Source organism: Colletotrichum scovillei (genome assembly GCF_011075155.1).
Source record: "Colletotrichum scovillei strain TJNH1 chromosome Unknown Contig00003, whole genome shotgun sequence".
Lineage (NCBI taxonomy): Eukaryota > Fungi > Ascomycota > Sordariomycetes > Glomerellales > Glomerellaceae > Colletotrichum > Colletotrichum scovillei.
This window is the reverse complement of record NW_023336261.1, coordinates 974,464-1,001,469: the sequence shown is the minus strand read 5'-3', so window position 1 is coordinate 1,001,469 and position 27,006 is coordinate 974,464. Positions and strand designations below refer to the sequence as shown.

The 27,006-nt window shown below is 27.9% G+C and overlaps 3 protein-coding genes across 3 annotated transcripts; 2 read left to right on the top strand and 1 right to left on the bottom strand.

The window, feature by feature from the left end:
• Positions 1-20,154: 20,154 nt before the first annotated feature.
• Positions 20,155-21,744, top strand: HER10_EVM0010722 (uncharacterized protein; the record flags this gene model as incomplete). Its single annotated transcript, XM_035480173.1, has 5 exons — positions 20,155-20,423; positions 20,481-20,502; positions 20,553-20,875; positions 20,926-21,321; positions 21,372-21,744. The coding sequence occupies 5 exons, from the start codon at positions 20,155-20,157 to the stop codon at positions 21,742-21,744; spliced, it is 1,383 nt and encodes a 460-aa protein (XP_035336507.1).
• A 68-nt stretch (positions 21,745-21,812) lies between these two features.
• On the bottom strand, positions 21,813-26,439 carry HER10_EVM0003706 (uncharacterized protein). The gene is made up of 3 exons (XM_035473371.1): positions 25,947-26,439; positions 24,854-25,867; positions 21,813-24,798 (listed from the first exon to the last, which is right to left on the bottom strand). The coding sequence occupies exons 1-3, from the start codon at positions 26,262-26,264 to the stop codon at positions 24,481-24,483; spliced, it is 1,650 nt and encodes a 549-aa protein (XP_035335857.1). The 5' UTR covers positions 26,265-26,439; the 3' UTR covers positions 21,813-24,480.
• On the top strand, positions 22,539-23,082 carry HER10_EVM0002486 (uncharacterized protein; the record flags this gene model as incomplete). The annotated part of the gene is made up of 2 exons (XM_035472195.1): positions 22,539-22,722; positions 22,790-23,082. The coding sequence occupies 2 exons, from the start codon at positions 22,539-22,541 to the stop codon at positions 23,080-23,082; spliced, it is 477 nt and encodes a 158-aa protein (XP_035335752.1).
• Positions 26,440-27,006: the final 567 nt, after the last annotated feature.

The following is a 27,006-nucleotide window of genomic DNA, read 5'->3' as shown; positions in this document are numbered from 1 at the left end:
CTATAGTACTTAACCTAGTAATATAATAAAATAATATAAAAATATATTAAGCGCTTCTTATATAATAAAAAGAGGAGATAAAAAAGTTAACTAGATTCTATATAAAGTCTTTATTATAATAAAAATTAACTTTATATATATAATAGGCTAAGTTATAAAAACTATAATAAGACCCGTTACTAAAAAAAGCTAAAAAAAACTTATTTTTAAATCTAAGCTCGTACTAATAAGGGCTTAGAAAATTATATTATTTACGTAAATACTAACGCATCCGTAATACTAATAAATAAATAATAACTTTTATAATATACTTAGAAATTAGTAATACGCCCTATTAAAACTAAGAAAATATAAAATATTAACGGGGAGTTTACTATTAATAAAAAGCTATTTTTAACTTATACTTACCGGGGTTTATTTATAAAATAAAAATAAAAACTTATGTACTAATTATAACTTTATAATATGGGTATTATTTAGTACCTTATTTTACAATACTTACGGCCTCATTATTAATTTTAATAAGTAAATAATTATATTACGGTTAGTATATAATATAGCCTTTAATATATTTATTAAAAACGTTTCTTAGTTATATAGTAAGTAACTTATTAAAATAATTATACTATCTCCTAAAAAGTATAAAATCGTATTAATAAACTTTATTAACCTATTTTTATAAAAATAAAACGATAATAAAAACTTAATATATATATTATAACCGCTCTACCTAGCGGTCCTAAAATCGATCTATAACTATATAAGCCCTATATAATATTAATATTTAATTACTTTAATAAGCTTATACTTTAAACGAGGATTATGCTTAGAATAACTTATCCCTTACGAAGAAATAAAAAGTTGCCTAAATAATTAATAATAATATCCTTAACTAAATTATAAAAATAATAAAAGACGAGCTACGTAATATTATTAAAAATATATTTTCGTAATTACTAAAAACTCGGACGTAACGAAATATAAATACTACGCTAATATACTTACTTATAATATCTTAAAGCTAAAATTAATACCTACGATTAAAAATAAATATGGGTTAAAATATATATAAAGAATAGGACGTACGCAAAAAGTTAATAAAAATACTTAACTAAATAAACATATTATAATTATAAAATTATCCCTATACCTAATAAAAATAAAATATAAATTAACTTACTTAAAAATAATAGAACTAAAAGTAAGTAATTTATAAATTTCCCTTGGTATTACGAATCGTATATTTATAAATAGTAAACTTAAAAAGTAATACGCCTCGAGTAAAGCTAACTAAATAATAAGATTAATAACTATCGCATACCCTTATTTATAATATAAAAATATAATATGAATAAAAAAATAAAGGGCCGAATTATAATTAATATAAAACTACTTAATAAATAAGTAATACTAAATATTTACCCGTTACTAAACTAAAACGATAAAATTATTACGTAATAAAAAGTTATATTTATATTTAACGCCTCTAAGTTTTTACTAGCTAGGTATATATTCTAAGTATTATAATTATATAATTATAATTAGCCCCATGAGCTCGAATACTTTAATATAGTCTTTATAAACTTTAAAACGTACTAGCGTATACTTAACGCTTTATAAATTGCTTTTTTAAGTATTAATATTTTATCTAGGTATATATTAATAATATCGTAATTTTTAATAATAACGAGGAGGAGTACTTTAAGTATTTATAAATCGTTATAAATATCTTTAATAAAAACTGTATATATATTAACGTAGCTAAATCCTTTATAAAATTCTTAAAAATAGTCCTACTTAAGTATATTATAAATAGTAATAGTATTTAAAAATAGACGATTATATTTAGTTTTTAAAAACTTGCGTTTTATGGACTTTTAAAAATCTTAAAATATACTTTAGAATAATAAGCTAACTCTGTATGGGTATATTATAATATAATATAATTATATACCTTTTAATAAAAAAAACCTAGCTTAATATTAATCTCTAAACTTAAGGGTAGCTTAAGGATAAGTAAGTACGCGCTTATTAAATAAAAATTACTATAAAAAAGCGTTTAAACCTACCTAAAAAAATAAAAGTATAAAACTTATTATAATACTCGCTCTATATATAAATAAAACGGTCTTATTATAACTTAAAAAGCTGCTATTTTTAAAATTAACGCGTATTTCTTAAGATTCGGATTAATAATTTTCTAATTAAATATTAAATAAGACGGTATATAAATATTTAATAAGGACCTTGTATAAAAATATGTTAAGCTTATAATATTTCTTTTTAAATAACTATAATAATAAAAAACGGTTTAGAGCTACGAAAATAAAAGTAGTAATAATAATTTAAGTAATAAAAAATTTAAAAACTTATATAGTCTAACTATTATAAAGTTAATATTTTTATTAACTACGTAATAACTAAGAATATTATTACTTATATATCGCTACGTATCGCTACGTATTATAAACTTTAATAAAGCTAATTTTTAATTTATTAATATAATAAACTACTTTTTATAATTTAAACTCCGTATTACTTACGTACTTAAAAAGCTTAATATTATTTTTAACGCTTTATTTAGATTACTAATATTAAGTATAGATTTTATATAGCACTTCCCGTACCGAGATAAGCTCGAGGATATTAATTTTAAAAATTCGTAAATATACTAAACGTAGTCGTATAATATATAACTAATAAAAGACTATAATTAAAATAGGCCGGGATAATTATAATCGTATTCTAAAACCTTATTAATAAAATTATTTAAGGCTATTAAAATAATAAAAATTATGTAAAATTTAAGATCTTATATAATAAATACGTAACTTAAGTAAAGAATATTATATACCCGCACAAGCTATTATAGTTTTTAAAATATTATAAAAATAATATTAAAAGCGTATAAACTAATCTTATTATAATATTTAAATAATAATAAGTTACTTTATTATATTATTAATAATAATAATTATAAGCTATATATTTTAAAATTAGCTATATAAAATATAATCTATTTTGCTTATAATAAAAACTTTTATATAAAAATAAAAACTTTTATAAAGCTATAATAATTTTATTTTTATAAAAAGTGCTTCTAACGGACTATATATAATACTACTTAGTATATTATAAAAACTAAATATATTATACCCTATTAATAAAAAGTTTTAACTTATTATATTGCCTAGTATCTTATATAATATTATTATTATTAATTTCGTTATTAATATATTAAAACCCCATGGAGTATAGTTTTAATTATTACTTAACTTCTAAGTACTTAATATTTTAATAATAATAATATATAAGTTCTTAAAAAGCTAATACTTATACTGGGGAATGTATAATATAAAATATATTACTAAGCTTTATTACTTTACACTACTCTTATATAAACTAAGGATTACTATAAAAATTATTAATAATAAGGACCCTAAATTCTTTTATAGTCTAGGGAATATTTTAAGTAGTTAGGGTTAAGCTATTTATTTTAATTATATACTACTTCTAAATAGATAAGTAAAGCGAATAAAATAACTAAATAATAAAAATCGTAATCTATTTTTATATTTTTACCTCTCTAAAAATATTATAAATTAATATTTTATTAGCGTTATAATATACGCTTAATAATTCGTTAATAATTATAATTAGTTACTTATTAAATAAGTTAATACTGGTTTAAACTATACTTAGTATTTAACTATATTAGAACTATAATATTACTAATAAAATTAATTAACGTATTTTAAGATATTTATTAATAAAGCCGTAGTACTTATTAATATTACCGGGGCTATTTAAAAATAGTAGTATAATAATAAGTACTAAAACGTAATATTTTATAAAAAGATAAAATATTCTTAAAGCTAAGTAATAAATATTACTTTCTAAGTAAATTTAAAAAAATAGTCCCCTAAACGAGCCGGGCCTTTTTATATAATCTATATAATTAACCCGCTCGCTTATAAATTAAACTTTTTACTCTAATAAAATATATACCCCGTAATTTCTAACACATAGCTTTAAAAAGTACCCTAGGACTAAAACCCGTTTAAAAAAATCTAACTACTACCTAATCTTATAGCTATTAATAATACTAATAAATATAAAATTAAAAAGCTCGCGTAGCGCAAAATTATATAATAAAAAAAATACCCGTTAATTAAATATCTCGTTAAATAGGTAAGTTAAACCTTAGCTTATAATATATAAAAACTATATAAAAATCTCTTATTAAACGCTAATAACTTTATTAAAAATTTAAAACTATAAATCCTTTTAATTAAAAAGAGAATATTATAAAAAAAAAAGCTATCTAACGTAACTACGTAACCTTAACGCTAATAAAAGGACTTTTCTACCCGCTATAAAACTTTAACTTCTTTATAAATAACCTTAATATATTATAAAATATAAAATACTCCCTTATTAAGACCTAGCTTTAATTTAATTTCTTTTATAAATAAAAATAATTTTCTTTTTAGTATATTCTTTTATAATTTTCTTTATACTTATAAGGACCGTAACTTAGTAAAATAAAAAGAAAGTACTTATTAAAATACTTACCGTTTTTATATTACTAACTTTAGTATTTATATTTACGTATTCTTATTACTTATACTTATACTTACTTACTTACTTAACTACTTATAGCCCTAACTTTTTTATTTATAATAATATAATATACCCTCTTATAATAATTTAAATAAATTATTTATAATAACTAACTAGCCCTCCTTATTAATTACCTAATTTACCACATAGCTCCTTATTAAATTATGTATACTCTTATTAATTATAATAAATCTTATATTATTTACGAGCTACGAACACTTATTATACTACTTTACCTTTATATAAAACTTAAAATAAATAAAATTTAAAATACGTAGCTAGTCTACTATTAATATACTTAATCTTATAATATACTAACCTCCTTTTATAATTAAAAATCCCTTAAGCTTAATATTAATAAATTTAAAACACCTCTTATTATTTATAAATAAATAAATAATAATAAACTCGTAATCCCCTAATTATATAAGCCTCTAATATTAATAACTTTAATAATAATAGTTTTAATAGCTCTAATAAGATTATATATAGCTTTCTATATAAACTTTTTAATAATTCTAATACTAAGCTCGATAAATATACTTTATATATAAATATTATAGGCCTAAGGTTTTTATATTAAGATTATAATTACTACCCTTCTTAATAACTATATTACTCCTTACGAAATTATAAATAATAATAATACTATTATAAAGTATATATATTATAATATTATTAATAATTAATAACGCCCGTTCCGTACTATAAAAATAATAATAAGATCGAAATTATATTTTAGTTCTCTTTTTTAATAAAAAGAGCTCCTTAGCCTATAAAAGACCTTTAAGGCTACTATATATAAACTTAAAATTATTAAATATATTAAAAAAAGGTCCTTTAATAACTCTAAAAATACCCTAATAACGAGGATAAATTTACTAATATAAAAGTAATTTTTAAAACTTATAATAATAACGAGCGTAACTACTAGAACCGTAATAACTTTTTAAATTTATTAATATTTAAAAAAATAAATAAATATTTAAAAAGGACGCGTCTCTTTCTATAAATATTATTTATAAAAGTTATTATATACCCCACGCCCTAAAAGAAACTTTATAATTCTTAGTAATACTTATAAAAACCCTACGAAGTTATAAATATTTATAATAAAGCTTTAAAGCGTATTAAATATAAATTTAAAAGTATATTAAATCCTACCCTTTAAGCTAAAGTTCGTATATAAATTAGAGCTTATTATAAAAACGTATAAGCTAAAATAAGCTCTAATAATAAAAAGCTCTTATTTCTAATATAATATATTATAAAATTACTAAAACTTATATTAAGGTTTATAAAATATAAAAATAAAAAAACTTAGAGCGAGCACCTCCTCTTATATATTAATCCTTAGTAATATTTACGTAAATAATAAAAACTACGTTAATAATATTATTATAAGTACCCTCGTAATACTAAGACGCTTCGACCTACTTATACCCCGTAAAATTAAATATATTAATAAAAATAAAGTATTCGTTATAATAGTTAAGTACTTTTATTACTATATTAAAAATTATATAACTAAGGTTACTAAATTTAAAATTTATTTTAATAAGTTTAAATCTAATATAACTAATAATATATATAAAATAACTATTCCCTAAGACGTAATTAATATAATTAATAATACTAAAATATAAAGGGCCGCTACTTTATATATCGTAATTAAAGCTTAAAAAAATACTACCTACGCGGCGCATAGCGCGAGTATAATAACTACCCTCTACTAAAGGACTTATAATAAGCTTATTACCCTTAATAATTATATTTAAGACTAACTTACCATTACTATAAAAAAGTTTAAAAATAACTATATAAAGGGAATTATTATTAAAACTAAGCTTATAAATAAGCTTATTAACTTAAAAAAAAAAGTTAATAAAATAACTATTACTAAACCCCCGCTTAATACCCTAGCTAAAATAATTACCCCTAAATTTAAGGTTACTCCTAAGTACCCAGTTATAGTTAACGCGGGTTCTTTTAAAATTAAAAAATAAAAAACTAGCGCTTACCTAAATTTACTAAATAATAATAAATAAAAAGTATATTATAAAATTTTAAAGTTAAAATATATAAATAAAAAAAGGTTAAAAATAAAAATATTAGTTTTAAATATAACTAGGATAGTTATTTTTATATAGGGGTACTTATAATATTTCTTAGTTATTTTATAGTAATTATATATAATACGTAACTTTCGTATATTTAAATAGCTTAACTATATCCTCTTTATAAAAAGGATAACTATAAAAATATACGTTTTATATTACTTATTTTTTATTTTTGTATTATTTTTTATATTATTTTTTAAATCGTAATTTTATTTTATATAATACGTCCTAATTGTATAACTACTTAACTAGGCCGTAGTCTTACCCCCTCTACTAGAGCGCCCTCTATTAAAGAGACTATATTAAAAGTATATAGTTTTTTTTAAAAACTTATTTATTTATATTTAAGAGCTCTTTTTTTAATAATACTTAAATAATAAGGATATTCTTTATTAGCTTAATTTAAAAGATTTATAATTATACTTATTAAATTATTAATAATTCGTAAATATAATAAACTTTAGTAATAATAAATACTAAAATAGCTCGTAATTATATAATAACGATTAAAAGAATTCTTTTTAATATATTAAAAGTTATTTATCGTATTAAAGAGTATAATAAAGAATATTTTTATATATAAATTTATTAATAAGCTTATATTATTAGCTAAAATAAATTTTATTTTATATATTATAAATCTTTTTATAATAAGTTTAAAACTAGTTAAATAAAATACGGTATTATTATAAAGGATTTATAACTCTTAAGCTAAATTATATTTAGTTTTTAAATATATATAATAAGTTCTTATTTTTTAAGTTTAAGATCTATACTAATATTAATACTTATTTTTATTTTATTATATAGTTTTATATAGGGTTTTTATTTATATATTTTAGAATATATTAATATAATACTTAATTATAATCTAATAACGGGGATTTATACTATTACGAGTTCGTTTTAATTAAAAAAACCGTTCTTATTTTTAATATATATTATTACTTTTTATAATAACGTTTAATATTAAAAAGTCTAATTACGTTTTATAATTATTAAATTTTTAAAAAAATATTTATAATATAAAGATTAAGAGTTAGTAAAATCGTTTTTATTAAAATAAGTTAGTATATTAATAAGTAAGTTATATATATTTTAATATATTTTTATATATTAATATAAATAAAAATATTTCTAGTTATTTAAACTTTAATAATTATATTATATAAACGTACTTTTAATTAAATTATATTTTTATTTATATATATACCTTTTATTCGTTTTAACTTTATTAACTTTATATAAATATAAAACTCCTATTAAATTTATTATTAAAAGATCGCTTATATATTATTTATAATTAATTATAATAACTTTATTATTAACCGACGTTACGAATTATATAACTTTTTATAGCTAATTAATTAAAATTAAGTCTAATAACTTTTAAATACGATCTAAAGTAATAGGATTTAGATTTATATTTTTTTAAAATACTATTTAGATTTATATTTTTATTATTAAGGAATTTATAATTATATTCCTTAAAACTACGAAGTTTAATAATATTAATTACCTTTATTTTAAAACGTATTAATACTTTCGTATTTATTTAAAATAGTATATACGAAATAAATACTAACTAGAACTTATTTTATTTTTTAAATTATAGGTAATATTATATAAGTTAAATAAAAATTAGAAAACTCTAATATTAATTTTAATATACTAAATAACTTTATAATTAAGAACGAGGCTAAAGATAGGAGTAATAATAATAGATTATTATATTTTATTTTATTAATAAGTACGTTTATTTCTATTTTTATATATATTATGTTATATATTATTATTAAGTTCGGCTTTTTTAATTTATAATTATTTTATTTTTATTTTAATTTTAATCTTTTTTTAGCTCGTATTTTTTTAATTACTTTTTTATTTATTTAGTAGTTAATTCTTCTTTTATTTTTATTATTAACTTAATTCTAGTATTAGTTAATAACTTTATTTTAAAATATTTTAGTTTATATAAAGTAGGCATATATTATTTTATTTAAAATTTTAATTAATATTTATTTTATATATTTTTTTTTATATAATTTAAAGTTTAATAATTAATAACTTGGTTTTAATTTAAGAAATAATTAATAAATAATAATTCTTTTTATAAAAAATTATAGTTTTAAAAAAATCTTTTAAATTTATAATTTTATATATTATTTCTTAGTATTTAGAAATATTATACGGATTTTTATATTAATAAGTAATACTATTTATTTTATTAAAAAATTTATTAGTTCGTTATAAAATAAGAAATAATAAACTATATTAAATCGTAATATAAAATAAAAATTAAAAATTAATTAAACTAAACTTTTTAATAAATTTTTAATAACTTATACGTTAATATAAATTATTATTTAGAAACTATTTAGTTCATTCTTAAAATAAGTATTATATAATATAATAAAAATATTAATTATTAATACTTTTATTCTTTTTAATTTATTAAATACTTCGTTTTTATTTTTAGGAACTTATAAGAAAAATTCTATTAATATTAATGCTTATATGAATAGTCTTATTATATAAAAAAGTAGAGCTTATAAAAGGAATTCTTTTAATTAATTATTTTAGGATTATTTTATAAAAGGTATAATAAGGTTAATTAGTTTTATAATATTTTATAAAAGGATTAAAAATTATTATAAATCTATATTATAATAGTTATAAGCTAGTTATTAATTTAAAAACTTAAATAATAAGTAATTTTTATTTATAAAGGTAAAAATAATAATTATTTTATAATAAGTTATATAAAAAAAAAGATTTTTATAATAGAGTATAATAATACGCAATTTTATATATTATTATATAGGGTTATATAGATTTTATTTTTATATTTATTAAATTATAATTTTATATAACTATAATATTTCCTTTAGTTATTTTATAATAGTTACGTATAATACGTAACCCTTATATATTTAAACGGCTTAACTATATCCTTCCTATAAAGAGGAATAACTATAAAAATATACGTTTTATATTACTTATTTTTATTTTTATATTACTTTTTATATTACTTTTAATTATAGCTTTATTTTATATAATATGTCTTAGTTATATAACTACTTAACTAGGCCGTAGTCTTACCCCTTTATTAAAGCGCCCTTTATTAAAGAGATTATATTAAGTAATAGTATAACTACCTCGTAATTTAAAAATTTTTTTATTTATAAACTTACAATATAAATATATAAGACCTTAAAAATACCTATTTAATACGACTTTTTATAACTAAGCTAAATAGTATTCGGGCGGGCTACGTTAAAGCTTATTAATAATTAATATTATATTTTATAAATACTTAGATATTATACTATATTGCCCGTTAATAAACGAATTTTATAAAACTAATTTTAAAATCTTATACTGCGCTAATTAAAATAATAACTACCTCTCTTATTATAATAACGAGCGACTTAAAATCTTAAAAATTATTTATATTATTAAAATAAAAATTATATAATACTATAATACGAAATCTATAATATAATAAAAATAATTAATAAAATATAGAATATACTTATATTTATAAAACGGCTTTACGATACCTTTTAAAACTTCTATTTATAGCCTTAATTTAGAACTAAGACTTAATTATATTACTAGTAATTTTAAAAAAATATTATTAAGACCGCTACGTAAACCCTTAGTAATACTAAATATTATTATAATAGTATTTTATTATATACTAAGCGAGCGCTTATAATAAAAACAGAATTTTTAAAGAAGTAAGTAATAAGGACTAAAAATTTATATTATTAACGACCTACCATAATTACCCCTACTTTTTATTAATAATTATAGTACTTATAAATTAAATACTTAGAAACTATATAATAATAATAGATATTAATACGTATTACGGCCGTACTAAGTTTGTTTTTATAAACCCTTTTATTTATTAGATTTAAAAGGAATAAACTTAGCCCCCCGAGTTACTAAACTATTATTTAAGTTCGTAAATTAATATAATAATATTATTAAATAGTTTTATAATATTAATACTCTTAAGAGCGCTGCTAAGATTGGGCTAATATTTAGGCTAGCTATTTTTCTATTTATATTAGCTAGGACCCTATCCCTTTTTTTTATAAACGAACTTATATAACTAACTATACTAACTTTATTAATAATAATAACTGTAATAGTACTTTTTTTAATATATAGTATATTTATTATAATACCCTCCTTATTTATTAAATTACCTAACGGGACTAAATCCTTAATATATACTTATTTTTAATACTAACTATAAGCTACTATTTATAAATAATAATAATAAAACTATTAATAACTTTATTAGGACTTTAATATAAGTACTAAGTAGTATATTAAGAGTGCGTAATATAATATCCTTAATTATATAGTTTTTATTAAGGATATAGGCCTTTTTAACCTGATCCTTTAAAATAAAGTATAACTCGGAGCTTATTTTTAATAAAATTTAGGTAACTTTCTATTATAATATTAAAATATAAATCTAAGTTATAAAAGATTTATAACTGACTTGTATATTATAAAATTAATTGTACTAAGCTTTTATTTTAGTTTATGAAGAGTAATACGGAGCTAGTAAGATTATTAGCTCCTCGAGCTAAAAAAGTAGTATTATAAAACGCAGTAAATAATAATTTATAAAAGTTTTATAAATAGTTTAGAGCTATACTAGTAGAAACTAAGAAATAGTTTAATTATAATTATTTTATTTGTACTAACGAGATCTATTTTTTATTTAGAATTATTTTTAATATATTAAAGTATAAGAAAATATATAATTATAATAATAGCTTACCTAATTTTATAAAAACCTCGCTCTAAAATTACGAACTTTTTTACGAATTTATAAAAACTAATATGCCTAAAAGTATATAGCGCTTATTAAAAAAAATATAAAATATTATAAGAATCCTTTAAATATTATAATAAAAGCTCAGAGTATACTTATAATATATATATTAGGTATTAATATATTAATAAAGAAAATAAAAGTAAAAATTTAATTTACTAAGGGCTAGTTACTAAATATAAGACTACGTAAATTAACCCCCATAGCTATTTAAAAATAATCGTTAGTAATATAATTAATTTACTTAAAATAGAAATAAATATTTTAAGAAGGACGAACTACGTAATTATAATAACTCTTATTATTAAATAAAGGCCCGTAACTATTTTAAAGCTTAACTTAGGGTAATAAAGAGCGTTACAAAGTTTATTATTCTAAATAAAAACTTAATAATTTTATAAATATCTAGCTCGTTTAGGAAGATAAAGAAAACGCAGAGGCCCGTATTAATAAATTAGTTAATAAAGAATATTTTTTTAATTATTTATATATAAATAAAAAAATAATTACTATAATAACTAACTAAGTAATACTATTACCTAAATATATATAAAAAATATAAGTTAAGAAGGGACTAACCTAGCTTAAAAAAACGAGTATTACTATAACTATAATACCTAGTAATATAATAAAACGATATAAAAAGTATATTAAGTACTTTTATATAATAAAAAAAGAGGATAAGAAATTAACTAAATTCTATATAAAATTTTTATTATAATAAGGAAGTTAATTTTATATATATAACAGGCTAAGTTATAAAAGCTATAGCGAGACCTATTATTAAAGGGCTAAATAAAAAACTTATTTTTAAATTTAAGCCCGTATTAATAAGGGCTCGGAATTATATTATTTATATAAATATTTATATAAATATTAGTATATCTATAGTATTAGTAAATAGATAATAGCTCTTATAATATATTTAAAATTAGTAATACGCCCTGTTAAAATTAAAAATATAGGCGTTAATGGGAAGTTTATTATTAATAAAGAAGCTATTTTTAACTTATACTTATTAAAGTTTATTTATAAAATAGAAATAAAAGCTTATATACTAATTATAGTAAAGATAGTTAATAACCTCGTAATATAAGTATTACTTAGTACCTATTTTATAATATTTATAACCTCGTTATCGATTTTAATAAGTAAATAGTTATATTATGGTTAGTATATAATATAGCCCTAACGCGTTTATTAAGGGACGTTTTTAATTATATAGTAAATAACTTACTAAAATAACTATACTATTCCTTAAAAAGCGTAAAATTGTATTAATAAACTTTATTAACTTACTTTTATAGAAATAAAATAATAATAAGAACTTAATATATATATTATAACCGCTCTACTTAGTAATTTTAAAATCGATTTATAACTATATAAGCCCCTACGCAATATTAGTATTTAATTATTTTAATAAGTTTATACTTTTAAATAAAGATTATACTTAAAATAACTTATTTTTATAAAAAGTAGAGGAGGTTACTTAGATAATTAATAATAATATCCTTAACTAAATTATAAAAATAATAGAGGACGAGTTATGTAATATTACTAAAGAATATATTTTCATAATTATTAAAAACTTAGATATAATAAAATATAAATATTATACTAATATACCTACTTATAGTATTTTAAAACTAAAATTAATACTTACGATTAAAAATAATATGGGGTTAAAGTATATATAAAAATAAGACGTACGCAGAGAGGCTAATAAAAATACTTAACTAAGTAGACTTATATTATAACTACAGAATTATTCTTATACCTAATAAAAATAAAATACGGATTAACTTACTTAAAAATAATAAAACTAAAAATAAATAATCTATAAATTTCTTTTTAATATCGCAAATTACGTATTTACGAATAGCGAACTTAAAAGCGATATATTTTAAGTAAAGCTAGTTAAATAATAAAATTAGTAATTATTATATACCCTTATTTATAATATAAAAATATAATATGAATAAAAAAATAAAGGCCGAATTATAATTAATATAAAATTATTTAATAAGTAGGTAATACTAAATATTTACCCGCTATTAAACTAAGATAATATTATAAAATTACTACGTAATAAAAGTTATATTTATATTTAATACCTCTAAGTTTTTTATTAACTAGGTATATACTCTAAGTATTATAATTATATAATTATAATTAACCCTGCGGGCTTAAGTATTTTAATATAATCTTTATAAACTAACTTTAAAACGCACTAGCGTATACCTAATACTTTATAAATCGCTTCTTTTTAAGTACTAATACTTTATCTAGGTATATATTAATAATATTATAATTTTTAGTAATAATAAAGAAGAGTACTTTAAGTACTTATAAATTATTATAAATATCCTTAATAAGAACCGTATATATATTAACATAGCTAAATCCTTTATAAAATTTTTAAAAATAGTCTTATTTAAGTATATTATAAATAGTAACGGTATCTAAAAATAAATAATTATATTTAATTTTTAAAAACTCGTATTTTACGGACTTTTAAAAATTTTAAAATATATTTTAAAATAATAAGTTAGCTCTATATAAGTATATTATAATATAACGTAATTATATACTTTTTAATAAGAAGACCTAGCTTAATACTAATTTTTAAACTTAAAGGTAATTTAAAAACGGTAAATATATACTTATTAAATAAAAATTATTATAAAAAGTGTTCGAACTTATTTTAAAAAAATAAAAGTATAGAACTCGCTATAATACTCGCTTTATATATAAATAAAATAGTTTTATTATAACTTAAAAAGCTATTATTTTTAAAATCGACGCGTACTTTTAAAATTCAGGCTAATAATTTTCTAACTAAATATTAAATAGGACGGTATATAAATACTTAGTAAGGACCTTATATAAAAATATATTAAACCTATAATATTTTTTCTTAAGTAATTATAATAGTAGAAAAGCGGTTCGGAACTATAAAAATAAAAATAATAATAATAATTTAGATAATAAAAAGCTTAAAAACTTATATAATTTAACCGTTATGAAGTTAATATTCTTATTAATTACGTAGTAACTAAGAGTATTATTATTTATATATTACTACGTATTATAAACCTTAATAAAGCTAATTTCTAACTCGCTAACATAATAAACTACCTCTTATAATTTAAACTCCGTATTACTTACGTACTTAAGAAGCTTAATATTATCCCTAATACTTTATTTAAATTACTAATATTAAGTATAAATTTTATATAGCGCTTCTTATACTAAGATAAGCTTAAAAATATTAGCCCTAAAGAATTTATAAATATATTAAATATAGTTATGTAATACGTAACTAAGGGATTATAATTAGAATAGGCCATGAGGATAGTTATAATTATACTCTAAGACCTTATTAATAAAATTATTTAAAGTTATTAAAATAATAAAAAGTTACGTAAAGTCCGAGATTTTATATAATAAATACGTAATTTAAATAAAGAATATTATATACTTATATAAGCTATTACGGTTTTTAAATATTGTAAAAATAGTGCTAAAAGTATATAAACCGGTCTTATTATAATACTTAAATAATAATAAATTATTTTATTATATTATTAATAATAATAATTATAAGCTATATATTCTAAAGTTAGTTATATAAGATATAATTTATCTCGCTTATAATAAAAACTTTTATATAAAAATAAAAACTTTTATAGAGCTATAATAATTTTATTTTTATAAAAAAATATTTCGTAACGGACTATATATAATACTACTTAGTATATTATAAAAACTAAATATACTATATCTTACTAATAAAAATCTCTAACTTATCATTACTTAGTATCCTATATAATATTATTATTATTAATTTCGTTATTAATATACTAAAGACCCTTATAAAGCATAGCTTTTAGTTACTACCCGATTTCTAAATACTTAATACCTTAATAATAATAATATATAAATTTTTAAAAAGCTAATACTTATACTAAAAATATATAATATAAAGTATATTACTAAGCTAAGGTACTACTCTAGGTATTATTCTTATATAACTAGGGACTACTATAGAAAATTATTAGTAATAAGGACCCTAAATTCGTTTTTATAGTCTAGGGAGGAATATTCTAAATAGTCGGGGTTAAGCTACTTATCTTAATTACGTACTACTCTTAAATAAATAAGTAAAGCGAATAAAGTAACTAAATAATAAAAATTACGATCCGTTTTTACGTTTTTATTTCCTAAAAATACTATAAATTAATATTTTATTAATATTATAATATACGCTTAATAATTCGTTAATAATTATAATTAACTACTTACTAAACGAATTAATACTCGTTTAAACTACGCTTAGTACTTAACTATGTTAAAACTGCGATATTACTAATAAAATTAGTTAACATACCGGAATATTTATTAATAAAAAGCTACGGTACTTATTAATATTAGGGCTATTTAAAAATAGTAGTATAATAATAAGTATTAAAACGTAATATTTTATAAAAGAAATAAGGTATTTTAAAACTAGATAATAGATACTATTTTTAAGTAAACTTAAAAAAATAATCCCTAAATAAGCTAAGCTTTTTATATAATTCGTATAGTTAACCTGCTCGCTTATAAATTAAACTTTTATTTTAATAAAATATATACCTCGTAGTTTTTAATATATAGCTCTAAAAATACCCTAAAACTAAAACCTATTTAAAAAAATTTAACTATTACCTAATCCTATAACTATTAATAATATTAACGAGTATAAAATTAAAAAGTTTACGTAGTATAAAGTTACGTAGTAAAAAAATACTTATTAATTAAGTATTTTATTAAATAGGCAGGTTAAACCTTAGCTTATAATATATTATATAAAAATCTCTTATTAAACACTAATAACCTTATTAAAGAATTTAAAACTACGAACCCTCTCGATTAAGAAAGAGAATATTATAAAAGGTAAAAAGCTACTTAACGTAACTATATAAACCTAATATTAATAAAAAAGACTCTTCTACTTACTATAGAACTTTAACTTTTTTATAAATAACCTTAGTATATTATAAAATATAAAATACTCCCTTATTAGAACCTAGTTTTAATTTAATAAAAGCTTTTAATTTTTTATAAATAAAAATAATTTTCTTTTTAATATATTCTTTTATAATTTTCCTTATACTTATAGGGACCGTAGCTTAGTAAAATAAAAAAGGAAGGTACTTATTAAAATACTTACTATTTTTATATTATTAATTTTAGTATTTATATTTACGTATTCTTATTACTTATACTTATACTTATTTACTTACTTAATTACCTATAACCCTTAACTTTTTATTTATAATAACGTAGTATACCCTCTTATAATAATCTAAATAAACTATTTATAATAATTAGCTAGCCCTCCCTTTATTAATTACCTTAATTTATTACGTAGCTCCTTATTAAATTATATATACTTTTATTAATTATAATAAATCTTATATTATTTACGAATTACGAATACTTATTATACTACTTTACTTTTATATAAAATTCGAAATAAATAAAATTTAAAACGTATAATTAGTTTATTATTAGTATACCTAATTTTATAATATATTAACTACTACTCTTTTGTAATTAAAAGATCCCCGAGCTTAGTACTAATAAACTTAAAACGCCTCTTATTATTTATAAATAAATAAATAATAACGAATTTATAATCCCCTAGCTACGTAGGCCTCTAATATTAATAACTTTAGTAATAATAGTTTTAATAGCTTTAATAAGATTATATATAGCCCTTTATATAAACTTTTAATAATTTTAATATTAAGTTTAATAAATATATTTTATATATAAATACTGTGGGCTGAGGTTTTTATATTAAAATTATAATTATTACTCTTCTTAATGATTACGTTACTCTTTATAAAATTATAAATAATAATAGTATTATTATAAAGTATTATAATATTATTAATAGTTAGTAACGCCCCGTTTTATATTATAAAAATAATAATAAGATTGAGGTTATATTTTAATTTCTCTTTTTAATAAAAAAGCTCTTTTAGTTTATAAAAGACCTTATTAAAACTACTGCGTATAAACTTAAAATTATTAAATATATTAAAAAAAGTCTTTTAATAGCTCTAAGAATACTTTAATAATGAGAATAAATTTATTAATACGAAAATAATTTTTAAAACTTATAATAATAATGAGCGTAATTATTAAAACTATAACGACTTTTTAAATTCGTTAATATTTATAAGGTAAAAAATACTTAAAAAGATGCGTTCTTTTTATAAATATTATTTATAAAAAGTTATTATATATTCCATGCCCTAAAAACTTTATAATCCTTAGTAATGCTTATAAAACCCTGCGAGGTTATAAATATTTATAATAAAATTTTAAAGCGTATTAAATATAAGTTTAAAAGTATATTAAATCCTATTTTCTAAACTAAAATTTATGTATAAATTAGAACTTATTATAAAAACGTATAAGTTAAAATAAGCTTTAATAATAAATAAGCTCTTATTTTTAATATAATATACTATAAAATTATTAAGGCCTATATTAAAGCTTATAAAATATAAAAATAAAAAGACTTAGAGTAAGTACTTCCTCTCCTATATATTAATTTTTAATAATATTTATATAAGTAATAAGAACTACGTTAATAATACTATTATAAGTACCTTATAATACTAAAACGCTTTAACTTATTTATATCCTATAAAATTAAGTATATTAACGAGAATAAAACGTTTATTATAATAATTAAATATTTTTATTATTATATTAAGGATTACGTTATTAAAATTATTAAGCTTAAAATCTATTTTATGAGTTTAAGTTTAATATAATTAATAATATATATAAAGTAACTATCCTTTAAAACGTAGTTAATATAATTAGTAATACTAAGATATATGGGCTATTACTCTATACGTTATAACTAAAACTTAAAAAGATATTATTTATATAGTACGTAGTGGAGTATAATAATTCTCTATTAAGGAACTTATAATAAGCTTATTACCCTTAATAACTATATTTAAGACTAACTTATTATTATTATAAAAAGTTTAAAAATAATTATATAAAAGAACTATTATTAAAACTAAGCTCGTAAACGAGCTTATTAATTTAAAAAAGAAGTTAGTAAAATAACTATTACTAAACCCCTACTTAGTACCCTAGTTAAAATAATTACTCTTAAACTTAAAATTATTTTTAAATACCTAGCTATAACTAATATAAGTTCTTTTAAAACTAAGAAATAAAGGACTAGTACTTATCTAAACTTATTAAATAATAATAAATAAGGAGTATATTATAAAGTTTTAAAATTAAAATATATAAATAAAAAAAGGTTAAAATAAAAAGATATTAGTTTTAAGTATAACTAGGATAGTTATTTTTATATGGAGAGTATTTATAATATTTCCTTAATTATTTTATAATAATTATATATAATACGTAACCCTCGTATATTTAAATAGCTTAACTATATCCCTCCTTATAAAAAAGGATAACTATAAAAATATACGTTTTATATTACCTATTTTTTACTTCCGTATTACTTTTTATATTACTTTTTAATTATAACCTTATTTTATATAATACGTCCTAATTATATAACTACTTAACTAGGCCGCAGTCTTACCCCCTCTACTAGAGCACCCTCTATCAAGGAGACTATATTAATAACGCTTATATATAATTTAATTAATTAATATATAATTTAAAACTATATAGTAGGGTAGTTATAAAATTAGATTTCTACTTTAGCATATAAAAAAAGTGTTTTAGCAGAGTGCCTCTTGTAGTCTGCTGTAGACGGGAGCGGACCGCTGTCCAGTATAGTGGAGCAATGTGTGGACGCTGGATAAGCTAACAGAACGCCGAACACCTCCCTAGACGCGTAGGATATCAGATAGTTCTACATGCTACAGCATGTTCAGGAGGTTCATGACCCACCCAGTAGGGATTTTCACAGTAGGAGAACAAGTAGTAAAAGCACCTTGGTCATTGCTCGGCCCAGTAACATGCTTAAGCACATAGCTACTTAATTAGTAATGTCAAACGTAGAGAGTAACGCAGTCTGACTTGATTGCGAGGAGATTACGCGCGCGAGTTCAGATAATTCTCCCATTGATATCACAACCACATAGAGGAAAGATTTCCGGGCTCAAGTCAGCGTGGACAGCCACTCGCTCTTGTCTCTAGTTCATTCTCACCGCTACACGTCTCACACTCAGCAGCTGCGAGTCCGGATCACACTCCGTTTTCGAAAACGCCAGCAGTAGTTATGCACTAGTCTCAGTCGCCCAGGGCGGCCATCAAGCCACTGGGAATACAGTCGATACATTCATTACTTTTGTCTTCCAGTTGCCTCTACGGAAGATCTTTGGATTTAGTGAAAATGTGCTGTCTCCCACCCTCCCAGATGTGTATAAGGGGCCTGCTCTCTTACGGAAAATTCTCAAAAAGTTTTCAGTCACAATCATTCTCAACTTTGTCCTAAACCAGCTACTCTCAGACACACCTCAAGCATCTTTCAGATATCTCAACATGACTACTCCCCAAGTCTCCAAGGCTGATGCCGATCTTTGGCTGGCTTACGGTGTGAAGCTCAAGAACACTTTCGCTCAATCCTTCACCCCTGGCGACAACAGCCGCTTCTACATCGCACCACTCTCTTGTGCAGGTATCGCGGCCGGCAGGAATATCAACTCAGCCATCACTAACAACGGCGTGTATGTTATCGGTGACACACTTCTAAGCCTTGACGAGCCAGTCTTCCTTCCTGGCCGACAGAGCTACTTCCAACGATGCCTCTCGTATGTCACTCTGCTCAACCTTTACGAAATGCCCCGCTAAACGATAGACCATAATAGGTACGCCAACAGCGTCGAACTTGTAAGCTTTACCCCAATCGAAGTGCTAACAAACTGACCAAACACTTGCAGCACTCGCATGAGAACACTGTCGCCCAAGCTCGGTACAATATTGCGCAGGAAGAAGCCCGGGAAGCCCAGAAGAGATATCAAGACGCCAAATTTATCGCCATTAAGATCTGGAAGAAGAATTTGACTGCCCAGATCACTACTGACTCCTTCTCTCAGTGGTGCATCCAGAACTATCCTATGTTTTCATTGGCGCAGTCCTCCAATGACGCTGCCGCCGCTGCCGCAGCTGTTGCTTCTTCCGATATGAATGACCCAATGGCTCCCATCGTGAGACAATATCAGTCAAGTCTCAATGCTGCCAATGGCACGTCTGCAATTCCTGGGTGAGTGACTGAACGGCTTAAGGTGCGAGGGTCTTTTCTGATCTCATCAGCGTGACCATGACCTGCTCCTCTGCCAGCGCCGATCAGATCTCTTCCGGTCAAGCTGGCACCCCCGGTGCTCCGTTGGAGCGTCCCGCGTATACGATAACCTCTCAGTACCCCCAAGTCGTTAACGGCTGGATCGACACATTCACCCAGAACTCCAAGACACCCACGACGATTACATTCAAGGCGAGCGACGCCAGTTCGTCATCTTGGCAGGACCTTGGGTACTCGAACGACACTGTTCAGATGACCAGACCGGACTGCATTTTTTTCAGCGCAACATACACCGAGAACTACGAGACTGTGACCAAAACTGTTACCGCGGAAGAAGCTGGGTCTGATTTGGAGGTTACTATCACCGTTACTGACTTCCAAAGCTTTCCTATTGCCCCCGGAAACTGGTAAGTTAACGCCACTAAAATATGAGGGGTAAACGGCTGAATGGTAGCAGGAACCCGAGCCAGCTTGCTGGTTTGCCCATCGTCGCCAACGCCGATCCCAGCCTTCGGAAGCCTATGGCGGTTGTCAACCAGGCCATCCTCGCTTACGGTGTTGGCATGGAGGTGAAGCTTTCTTCCTCCGCCGCATCCACCATCAATAACTACATGGACAAGGCCAGCTCCAACGGTGGCAGGGCGTCCATCTTTGGCTTTAACATCGGTCTCGAGGGCGACGCCAACTCCACTCAGACTTCAACCACCACCTTTGACCAAGTCAAGAGTGCCAGCTCCAGCACTAGTTTCACCATTCCCCCATCTGACAACTCCAACCCTACCTTGTTGGGTGTCATTGGCCAGGCCATCCCTCTTCCCAATAACGCATAGAAGTACATCTTGTTAGAGTAGGTTTTCCCACTGGTTACAATGTTGGTACCAGTGAGCGCTTAGTGATCGGCGGTGAGAGCTCAGCGATAGTGAGTGATGACAATGATGATAATGTATTTAACGTCCGTACTTAGTCATGAGGGGCTGTTGGGCGGGACCGACATGGTCTATGCTAAGTATCGAAGTATCTTACACGTATGAATGATGGCATTGATGGTGTTGATATACGAGAACCCGGTCGTCCATCCCGATACACCTCTCCTGTGTAACCAACTGCAGCAAACCCAAGCCTGAAGCTCTCTATCCAATCACAACCATGCAAATCACCTTGGCTGCATTGCTAAGTCATCAGAAGGGAACAACGATCCTCCGACGTTGGGAGACTGTTGCATCTTATCACTTCAGCCGATGCCTGCCGAGAGGAGATACGTATTGGCAGTTGCTTTCTGGAGGGTGGTAAGCAGAGTCGTAATAGGCAGTAGGCTATCCACAGTTTGTCTGGACACAATCCCTGTTGGCACGACGCGGTTGGAAGGTCCTCGTCGCGTCTGAAAGGATAAATTGGCTTGCTTGCAGCCTTTCCTTTCCTTCCCTCCCTCTTTCTTTTTCTTCCTTTCATCATTCTCCTTTCCTTCCATCGTCCGGGGGAGAACGAGGCAGCGGTGCCTTCCTTTTCAGCGTTTCCTTTTTTCTTTCTCGTTTTGCTTCGCGCGAGCTTGGAGTTCGAGCAGTGTCTGGGACACGCTTCGTTTGAATAGAGAACGCGTAGGAAGAGACGCGTCAGGTAAGACACGATGAATCCTTCTCACGTAACCTTGGACCTAGAGGCGCTGGAGCGCCAGGTCGCTCGCATCGTGGCCGAGGTCGCGGAGTCGCGTCCCGCAGAGATCGCGCGGGAGAGCGACTGGTCCCTTGTTCGCCGCGATCGCGGTGTCTGGATGGTGATTGAGACAAATGACGCTGGGGGCTCAAGGTACAGTAAGTTCGGGCATTCGTGCCGTGGGCGTGTTTTAGAGCGGGCGCGTTGGCTGATTTTGTTGGAAAGGGGCGACGGTGACCGCAGTCGGCAACGAAGAGCGTGTGAACTTCGTGGTGAACGTCGAGCGACGTGATGCCGACCAGTCGAATGGACGGCATGATGAGGATGTAATCATGACTGATGCGCCGCCGATGGAATCGGACGAAGGGGTGGATGTTAATTACATTTCAGAAGAAATAGAATTACTCATTCGCAGGCTCGAGCAATTGAGAATTGCCCCTCACCGAACGTTCTCCGTTGAGAACACCCAAGTGGGAGAGACATCTGAAGACATCAAGATGGCCAACAGTGACTGGTAAGTTGCTGAGACCCGCGTCGGTGACGCGTGAATGTTGCATCAGGAGATGTACAATGCCCTCCCGGGGAGGGAGAGGGGGATAGCAGCCAGCGTTGCGTGGTACGATCCCGAACGCGTGAGCGTGAAATGGCGCTTGGATTGGAGGTGCTGAGATTCTGGCTGAGTGACAGTCGAGGATAGGCGAGCTCGAGGGAGCAGAGACGGATGGAGTGCAGGAATTGGATGAAAATTGGTGAAGATGGACGCGCTATGTGTGCTTTAGTAGTGGCAACCAAATTGAATGAACTTCTGGACTCGATCGAACTGCTTACCTGAACTTGGAGAGTGTTGTGCTTATGGACCGCCGCTGTGACCCAACGTTGATGCGTTACTGGGCACTGCTTGAAAGAGAAGCCAGGCCCAAAGGCCCCCCATGCCTTCTACCTTATGAAATGTTTGCCGTAATAGATAGCACCCCGCTGTCATTCTCTTCCGGACGCCATTCCGACCCCGCGTTCCCCACCAACACTCGCCGTCCACACCTCAGACCACCGGCCCCCGCCCCGATCCGCTCGTCACCGACCCGGCCACCCCGTCTCCACCATCCACCGCAACACCGGCCGGCCCCCATCGTGAAAAAAATCTGCATCCAAGCCCGAGAAAAACTCTTTGCAGAATTTTTCATGATCTCCACGACTAATCCTTTCTCGCAGTAGCCCCGCAAACCCGTCTCTTCTCCTTCATGAACTCCAATCTGGCGACGCCTCTCATCAAGCAGTTCCACTTGAATCTTCTTCCAAGGCCGGTTGGCCCAATGGCAAGGCGTCTGACTACGATTCCCCTTCATCCCTCTAATCGAGAGTTGAGAGATTCGTGTAATCAGGAGATTCTGGGTTCGACCCCCAGGCTGGTCAATATCTTTTGCTCATCTGGGTTCCGCAACCCCTTCTTTTCACTGCCTCCGGCACCCTGAGGGTCCTTGGGTACCCATCCGTCGGTCACAGACATGAACAACTGTCTCTATGGCTCAGTCGGTAGAGCGTTGGTCTCATATCAAATACATATGACTCTAGATCATCTAGGGATATCCAAAGGTCGCAAGTTCGAGCCTTGCTAGGGACATTATCTTTTGTTGGATCGTGTCGTGGCTTCCTTTTTGTATATCGGCTGGCTGATGGCGTCGGTAGCCTGTAGGTTGGTGAGTCAGACTTCTGCTTCAGTCAACAGCGAACAAGAAGATGGTCAGGCACGCGCAAGTGACTCAAACATAAAGACGTATTGATAAAATGCCATTTCTTCATTAGTACGAAGTTCGTCGTCCAAGTGGACGGATTGCACTTCTCTTGGGGTATCCAGTCTTCCAGCGTCTCCTCTAAGACTCTCTCCACTGACTCACACTCCTACACAATTATGCTCCACATTAGGCGTGGATAGCCTGCTGGACCTGAGGGTACACGCGAACCATCTCGTCGTACAGTTGAGGGTGATCGCGCATGAGGACCTGAGGGTCCCATGCAGAGGCCACGAAAATGGTATCGATACCACTCGAGATGGGCGTCGTGAAGACGTTGGCGATCTGCAGGCCGATGAGGAAGGAGAAGGCGACGACCACAGGGGTGTAGTTGCCGCTCTGGTTGTAGGCGGGGTTGGTGAAGACCATGTATAGGTAGGCAAGGAACGCACAAGCATAGCCGATGAACGTGGCGCCGAAGGAGAGAACGGGGCCGATGAGGCATTCCTGGGACGTGTTAATCAACTGATAAGACTGCAAGAGGCTGTATGGGAATACTCACGTTGACAAGTGCGTCGATGCCGCGATCCTTAATCATCTTCCAGGTATCCTTGGCCGCGGGGATGTAGGCCTTGCCGTAAAGGGCAATGTGCGAGAAGGCATATCGGTTGAGGAATGACACGGCCCAGTCGAGCAGAGAGATGAGGCAGCTCAAGATGCAGAAGAGCACGTACGAAACAATGTTGCCGTCCGCGGCTGACTGCTGTTGGGCGACGGAACACAGGTGGCGGAGGAGGTTGATAATGGCGACGATCAAGCTACCGAAGCTGATGGAGCCAAAGCTGTAGGTCAGAGAGCGCTTGAGCGCGCCGCGAGTCGCGCCCTTGGGAAAGTTGTTGACGCAGAAGTACCACGAGCCGTAGACGCCTGAAATGGTGACGTGGATCACGTTCTTGAGCACCTCGGAGATCCAGTACATGGCAAAGGTAATGAAGACAATCAGCCCAATAACCTTGCCTTGGCTGCACTGGCCACTTCTGCACTGCGGGTTGTTCTGCGACGGCTGATATTTGGAGTAGGTCGCGACAAGGGTGACGGAGTACCAAGCCGCAAAAGCAGCGCCAAGCATGCCGCCGAGGAAGGAGACGAGGTAGACGTGGCCGTACTTCTTGGAGACCTGGATCGAGGTCTTGAGCATCAGGGCGGAGAAGGGGATGCGAGGGATCCAGCTGATGAAGGCGAAGACGAGGAAGACGCCAAAGATCAGGAAGACGATGCCGCCCGAGTAGTACTTGCGCGAGAGCATGTAGATTGCGGTGACGAGGGCGAAGACGATGTTAAGGATGCCCGTCACCCAGATGAAGGCCTTGGGGAACAAGCGGGCCATCCAGACGTACGCATAGCTTAGGACGATTGCGACCGCGAGAACGAAGGCGAAGAGGACGATTGTGTTCGTGCTGAGGCCGAAGGTGTTACCTCCGTCATAGATTCCACCACCATTGAGACCCTTCGTCGCAGAGTATCCGGATATCGTCAGGCCTGAGACGGCAGCGAAGCCAAGGAAGACGGCGAGGAACTGGGCGGTTTTGTTAGCGATTGAATGTCATTGGATTGACGCGGTGTTCGAGGTGTCGCCGCGACAGGGTATATCTTACCAGAATGGCAGCCCAAAGATCGTTCCACTTGGGCTTCTCAATCTTGAAAGCCTCCTCAAAGGTGTACTTCTCGGGATCGTAGCCCTGGGGCGGCGCATTGTATCCGTAGCCGTTGCTCCCATTATCGAAGCCCTGCTGAGGAGGCGGCGGAGGGGCGTAGCCCTGCTGGTAACCGCCCTGCTGGTAGTTTTGTTGTTGATTGTAGTCTTGCTGGTATCCATTGTTGTACTGCTGAGTATACTTTGGATCGTAGGGAGGCTGCTGTTGTTGCTGCTGGCCACCGTAGTAGCCAGCAGACTCGCCATAGGGTTGCGACATTGCTTCGACGACGATGCGATTGACCTCGTTTGTCGATCGTGGAAATGTCAGCCCGCGTGGACGATGGACGAACGGTGTGGTGATTGTTGTCCAGAAAGCAAGCTCTTGGCGAGGTGAGGTAGGTTGGAAGAAAACAAAACACAGCACTGGGTGAATAGAAAGGGTCTCAGTCTCAGATGTGGTTGGAATGGAAATTCAATGACGGAGCTATTGGATCGACTAATAACGAGAGGAGCAGCCACCGCAGGCCGCTCTTTTCCTCTTTGGTCCCCTCCTTCTGCCCATCCCCCTCGCCTGTCTGTGTACCATATTCAAGGTACCTTAATTCAGGTACCTGTGCGTGTGCTCTTTGCGCGGATTGTTCACTGGCGCTGCGTAGCGCAATCAGAAACAATTGGAATCAATCAGTTGGTCTCCCAAAAGGCCTCCCACCTTGGTAAGGTACCATGCCTGCCCTTGATCAAACCATCATCGCACCTTGCTCGTAGAGAAACACCCAAACCCAAAAGGCCCCAACTGGAATCCATAAAGTAAGTTTAAAAGCCAATCCAGTTTAGCTCCGACCCGTGCGCCGTGCATAGTAACGTCATTGGGCAGGAAACATCGAGACCTTGAATTTGAATCGGCCATCGTCACAGGGACTGGCAGCTTCCCTCAGCTGCGCAGGGGTTACGCGTCGATGTGCCGAGCGTCACGTGCCAAGGCTTGTCTGGGCCTTCCCGGTTCTTGGCGGGCCCCCAAT